The 7065-nt window shown below is 40.6% G+C and overlaps 1 protein-coding gene across 1 annotated transcript in view; it reads left to right on the top strand.

The window, feature by feature from the left end:
• The window catches only part of LOC101846723, a 13311-nt gene extending 6828 nt beyond the window's left edge, over nucleotides 1-6483 (top strand). Inside the window, exons 2-3 of the mRNA XM_005093649.3 lie at nucleotides 478-644; nucleotides 5858-6483. Of these exons, the coding sequence (XP_005093706.1) occupies nucleotides 478-644; nucleotides 5858-6118 (428 nt within the window). The 3' untranslated portion in view covers nucleotides 6119-6483. The remainder of the gene's footprint in view (nucleotides 1-477; nucleotides 645-5857) is intronic.
• The last annotated feature ends 582 nt before the right edge of the window (nucleotides 6484-7065 follow it).

Below are 7065 nucleotides of genomic sequence, written 5' to 3' on the forward strand. Positions count from 1 at the left end.
AGAGAGAGAGAGAGAGAGAGAGAGTAGTAGTACATACGTGGACACGAAAAAGTAAACAGTTTTGCTTCCTTCTCTCCAGCATGTCTGTTGTAGTGTCCACTTTATTTATACTGGCATCTCTTTGGGACTCCTTAAGGTGCTGACGTGACGGACCCCTCTTTATTTTTCTGGAATTTTATAAAATTCAAAAGTCTTTTCCCAGGCCCAGGAAGGTACGTGGTTGAAATGCAGTCAGACTCAGACCTGCTCTAATCGCCACCTGCCACAGACAATCATTATCAGTGATCACCAGTACAATTGCCACTTTTCACTTTCACTTTGTGTATTTCAAATGTTATAATATGTATTATTATAATGACACTGTACAAGAAGTCTTGCTGGGTAAGAAAGGCAATCACTTCTCCTTTTACAACGGATGACCATCTTTGGCAATTTTGACTGCACATAATAATAGTATGTATATTATTTTGCTTTCAGACAATAATGTTTCTGCCTTGAAGAAAAGGTTCAGCTCTTGGATTACTGGGTACACAAACGAGCTCAAGAAAGTGAACCAGGATCCTTTAAAAGCATACACGCCTGCATGGGACAAATATAACAGTTTGGATGCGTTTTTAAACCCTCTTTTAATTTTACAACGGAAGGTAGCCTACATTATGTTTCTTAGTTGTGTCCTTGTAATTTTGTTGCTTTTATAAGCAATCTACTGAAGCCCAATACGAATTTTCGCTTGCTACACCTTCCCAAAGCTCTATGATCAAAGATGCATCTCTCAACACCATCAAAATACAATTTAATGCTGTGGTCAATGCCTACTATTTTTCTTGTTTTTCATGATTCCTAAAGGAAAACACAACAAAAAGCTTTTTTTTTGGTCTCTTCCGTGAAAAGTACCCAAACAAACTTAAGTGGATTGCTTTTACATCAACGACTCTGGATCTTTTTAATGTTTTTTTCCCTTTCAGATCTTGAGAAAGAAAAAAAAAACCTAGCAAAGGCTCTAGGGTTTTTCAGGGATTTGGATTAGTCTAGGCTCAGTTTTCTGAAAATCTTTCCTGCATTTCTCAGACTTTTCATGATTTGTATAGCCTTGAAAGAATCTTCCTGAATGATACTGGAAAGAATTCATACACTTCTCATCCTCATCTCTGTTTAGATTTTTGCCACAACTTTGTGTAATAGACAATGGTTATCATTTAGTCACCACAACTACTTTTCTGTTAAAAGATATACAGTAATGCAGTCTCAGGAAGGAGAAACAGAAATGCATGCTATTACATAACAATAAAGTGGGTATACATATATGCAACTACTATATATTAAGTTTGGGATGGGCAATTCCATGGTAACTGACAGGGACAACCCCCCCCCCCCCTCCTCGGATCGTTTGTCCAGTCAGTTACGGAAACTAAACATGTCACTGAATTTGCATAATATGTACTTTTCTTTTTCAAATGACTGCAGTTAATATGTATATATGTGAAGCGTGCTGACAAAACGAGTTACTTCTCAGATTCAAGCCTTAAAGAAACAGATAAATCACGCTTATATGTGAAGTTTTTACAGTTCATTAGTATGAAACAATAAAAGACAGGTTATAGTTAAAGAATATGGCATCAATTGAAAATCTACAAGTTTGACCCTTATGTCGATTTTTGGCCAATATCTCCATTTCTGGATTGCGAGAAGTAACTCATTTTGTCAGCGTGACTCACATATGTCTTTCAAATGTTCTAATCATTTAAACTTGAAATAAATTGATAGATATTGAATTATAGGGTTATCATTGTTAGAAAGTATCAGTATAGTCCAAATGTCCCGTCAGTTACCTTGGAATAGCTCGGCTGCAAGCTGTGACCTTTTTCCTTAGCTTTAATAAACCCTGCGGATTAAACAACGATGTATGGTAGCTTCTTTGTGGATTTTCCCGATTGCACGTGCGCCCCTCCCTCATCTATTCTAATAAAATGTTAAAAAATTGACGTACAGGATGATCCAAAATTTTTTATACTTTTTTTCTGAATATCTCACACAAAAATTGTTCTAGAATGCTGCAATTTGGAACAGACATAATTCATTCAAAAAGAATTTGTTTGATATAAAATCTACGATAAAGAAACATGTTTTGAAAATGGAAACGGCTAAAGATAAAAAGGCACCCAAAAAACGCAAAGTTCACCAATGTTCAAAAATCTTGTAAAGGATTAGTTGACCTTTTTCTTTATTTTCTCCCTGACATTAATTTTTTATCCCTGTGCCAATTAAACAATATTCAATCTCTTTTATAGACTTTTAAAAACCTAATGATTTCATTCTGAAATTCCTAGAAGCAGTGCTTCACATTCCCTCCTTTGGACTCGACACATTTTTAACCCGTCATTCGAAATGTTCAGTGGCGCCCTAACACAAGGACCTGTTAAACAATGAGTTTTTAAAGCCACATACACTGTACATGTTCACTAAGAAGTGACTTCTACTTCTAGAGACAATAGAGTGGGGTGCCCAAGAGACAGCATTTTTAGAGTTAACATATCCCACAGGATGAAAATGGGCTTTTCACTAGACCAAATGTCATCAACGAAATGATCCCTCTTTAAAAGACAATCGAGGAATCATGAACACATTGCCATGCTCTGATCCATGTCATCTCGGCCTAATGAAGATGAACATGGTATAGTCGTAGGTTAAGATCTGCCATGAGAAAGCAGACTGTTGATGTGTAGGAAAGTCCTAGCTGCAGATCGTCTATGGATAGACGTGTCATGGGACTCGGCTACTGAAATCTGCACTCTGGTGACGTTTAAAGGGCTGCGCATGGTGCGTGTTCGACCTGAAGTGGTCATTTTTAAAGAACTTTTTAGTTCTGATTCGCTATAGATCCAAACTGACGGAACTTCTCTACTCATGACGCCAAAGGTCTTGAGGGCACCTAGGCATTCTCTCCATGCTGTGCGCAGAACTTTCGAAAGTCAGGGATGGTGAGTTTATGGAGAGGTAATGTTCAATACAAAAAGCTATCTGCTCTTTACTAAATGTAGCCATGATCTCAGCAGGCAAACAAAATTTGGGGAGAATAATATCTGCAGACTTCTGCTGACTTGTTAGACTGCTGTAGCTTGCAATATGGTGCGATTGTTGCAACTTTTAGTGGTAGGCATAATGCAAACTGGTGCGTCATGCTATGAAAATGGCGACAAGGTTGAAAATGGGTTTTTTAAAAATGTGCTATATATAACAAAACCATTCAATGGTATATCTAAAATACATTTAAAAAATTCTTTTTGGCTTCCAAACGTTATGTTCAAATCTGAAACGCAAAACTTCAGTATGGAGGAAGATATTTACAAAACAAGTTGTAAGGTTTTGTTGTTGATCAACCTGTATTTTCCTTTTAACACCACACTTTAGCGTACACGTCAGAAACACGCTTCGCAGACGGGTGGGTACGTTTCCAGACTCCCCAATCTGCTGTGGTTTATAAACCAGTGCGGCTTATTTGTGAAAAAGCTTCAGAATTTTTAAAAATGTAGGCTTATTTTCAGATGCGCTTGATCATTAGCCCAAGTTTAATGGTAGATCAACGGTTTTCTAACTGTTTGTAACTGTCCATATCTCGGGTATTTTTTCTTGAGGGAATATTTTTTTCGGAGAGGCTAGTCGCCCGATCTCGGTCGAGTAGCCCGACGCTACTGGCCTGGGGGGATTTCTGCGCATGTTCCGGTCGAACGAATTCGATTGATTTTCCCCGCCTGGCCAGCGGCCTCTGGCCCGAAGGGATTTCTTTGCATGCTCCTTTAGAAATTGCGTGATCAATCGTGCAAAATCCAGTCACTCAGTCACTCCTTGCCCCCCCCCCCCCAAGTCAAGAGTCGGATCGGAAGATGGGACCTGTCATATTGTATACAATAATGACTGTATAGCACCGGGTCAGCTTGTGAACCGAAGCAGAGAGAAAACTACACGAATCGGTAATTCTAATCTTCTCTCTCTCTCTCTCTCTCTCTCTCTCTCTCTCTCTCTCTCTCTCTCTCTCTCTCTCTCTCTCTCTCTCGCTTTCTCGCTCTCACTCTCTCTCTCTTTCTCTTTCTTTCTCTCCCCCCCCCTCTCTCTTTTTCTCTCTCTCTGCCCGCAGACAAACTTTCTCGCGTTCAACTCAGCGCTATGTGTTTACACTCGTATCATAGGCCGTCACGCGCTAAGACGAGGTAGATCTAGAAATCTAACGTCCAAGTCTCGTTCAGACGCGAGATAGGGCAATTGAAACATCTTGGTAGTAGTTAGACAATCTTTAATAACATCACGATGCTGCATTTCTATTGTTAGTAACGTTGTCACCGGCACTCCGATGAATGATAATAATTAAATAATAAAGGGTGATAGATCTAGGGGATCTACAACAATGTAGTCAACTCGTGAGGGAAACTTCGGAAGACGACAAAATAGATGGCGGAAAAACATCATCTATGATCTATTTTGGGCCAATTACAGAGGTGTGCTAGGTGCTCTGAATAGCCTCATGTCGCTCGGAAGGTCGCAAGGCCGTGTTTACGCTACCTAATACGGTGTTCCCGCTACCGATGAGATCGGCCGATCGCCCAACTCGGTTGCCTCAAAAACAAACAAGTTTGTTTTCAGTTTCAGGCGATCAAGTCGGGATATCGGCCCGATCAGGCCGTAGTGGGCACCCCGTATAAGACTAAGACTAGATCTAGGTGACCGCTTCGGGTGGGCAGAAAATGCTAGCCACCCGAGGTCGCTGAAATCCCCACGGACCAGTAGCGTCAGGTCCAGTAGCCTGACGCTAGCCACCCGAGATCGGGCGAGTAGCACCGCCCATATTTTTTAGTCAAAAGTACTGTATACAAGGTAGATTCACTGGACTGCCCATCATTATAAATTTTTAGAAATCAGTACGACTGTTATCTAATTTTACAAAAGTATGATCATAATGACACATTTACAAAAATTTGGTTTCTCCGACCTACTGTCAACACCCAGGTGTATTAGTATTATTCCAGGTGAGAAAAAACTACCAGACTCAAACAGTCTGTTCAACTGTTTAACTTAAACATCCTCTTTGCATTGGGCCCTTGATATCGCCCAGTGCTGCTTTAACCTTCGCAAAACATAAGAATTAAGACTTAAGAAGTGTCAGAGCCAGGAGTAAATTTAAGGCAAACATTATGTTGACAAGGTGTTAGAAAATTTCTGCCTTTTTGTGTTGTGAGTTACAGTCCAGGACAAAGTGAGAATCCAGGACAAAGTGAGAATCCAGGACAAAGTGAGAATTTACAATAATAATAGTATTAATAATAATAATAATAATGATAATAATAATAATAATAATAATAATAATAATAATAATAATAATAATATTAATAATAATAAGGATCATTGTTTGAAACTTGAAACAATTAGCTGTTGTGGGTGAGTGGCATGGTGTGTTGTGATGCACAATCACGGCTTTGTTTACGTTAAATTTATACTTGGCTATAAGTCTTGTCCGTGACACCCCCAGGGAAGAAGACGATTCATGGCCATTATTTTACCAATTTTAAAGCCAGATTACTCATTCTTTAATTTGTTGATTACTAAAACATATTTTTTCAGTGGGTGGGTGGCCCTGGATTCAGAGCATCAAGAGGCGGTTGGGGGGTGGGGGTGGGGAGCAAGCTTTGATTTTTTTTGTCTGGCCCTTTATTTACTATCAAACAACTATCGTTCCCATCTCTCCTGCTTTTTGTGTTTGTTACTCTCTTATAACACCTCTAATCTTCAGCATTTGTATGATCTAACTGTGTTGCAAGTGTATAAAACTAAAACGCTTACTAACTCCAAGAACCTGATGTCTCTGTAGATCCCAACACGTCCAGCCAACAGCAAGGTAACTGCAAAACGTTCCCGACCCAGCCAAGGTGCGTCTCATTCTTCATCGGACAGAAAAACGCCCCGGAAAAAGAAGAAACTGAATCCCAGTACGGCAGCAACCCCGGAAACTGTATATGCACGCTTTGGACAATATATTGCCACTACTCTTGACGTGTTTAATCACGATGACGCCGCCACAGCTGTAGAAGAAATTCAAGCGGTTATTGCCAAATATGTGATGAAGGGATGACCCCTCACAGTGGCAGACTACTGCTTCTATCAGTTGGCAGTCACAACATACTAATAGAGCTTTTTTACATTGTACCTGCTTAACAAGATTTACAACAGAGATGTGATCGCATTCATGAAAGTAGATTGTAGTCTTCACAAAAAGTTCAGGACCACTTGCAAAAGTGCGCTGAAAATAAAAACCAAGGAATCAAATTAACCCTTCTTTGCCATGCATTTAATTCATCAATCCATAAGTGCAAAAAAGAAATTTCATCTCAATCGAAACCGAAATGCGTAATTCTCAGAGCTCAAAAGGGACACACCCTCAAAATCGAAAGTCACAAAAGAAAGGATCTCAAAAAGTCTCAGCAAAATAAAAAAAAACGACTAGTTCAAGTTCGTCAATGTCAATGCTATTTACGACAAGGCAGTCAAGGCATCCTGACAGGGCAGCGGTATGTGCAGGAGATCCTTCGACCGCTCGTCATTCCAGTCCTGCAGCAGATTGGGCCTGCTGCTGTCCTTCAGGATGAGAACACCACGCCGCACAGGTCCAGGGCCGTCAACGCCTTCGTGCAGCAGGCGGGGATTACCCACATGGTTCGGCCAGCAAACAGTCCAGACCTCAATCCTATTGAACAGTTGTGGGTTGAGCTTGGTCGGAGAGTTCGGGAGAACCACCATTTGCCCGCCAAATGACAGCAGCTGCTTGGATGGCTGCAACAAGAATGAAACAACATTCCCCCGGCCTTTCTGGCACGCCTGATCAACACAACGCCCCAGCGGTGCCTTGACTGCCTTGCCATGGATGGTGGGCACACGCGCTTCTGACAAATCCATTGACCTTCATGAACTTAAACAGGTCGTTTTCTTTGATATTGCTGAGACTTTTTGAGACCCTTTTTTGTGATTTTCAATTTTGAGGGTTGGTCCCTTTTGAACGCTGGGAACGACGCATTTCGGTTT

Source organism: Aplysia californica, unplaced genomic scaffold (assembly GCF_000002075.1).
Source record: "Aplysia californica isolate F4 #8 unplaced genomic scaffold, AplCal3.0 scaffold00067, whole genome shotgun sequence".
Classification (NCBI taxonomy): domain Eukaryota; kingdom Metazoa; phylum Mollusca; class Gastropoda; order Aplysiida; family Aplysiidae; genus Aplysia; species Aplysia californica.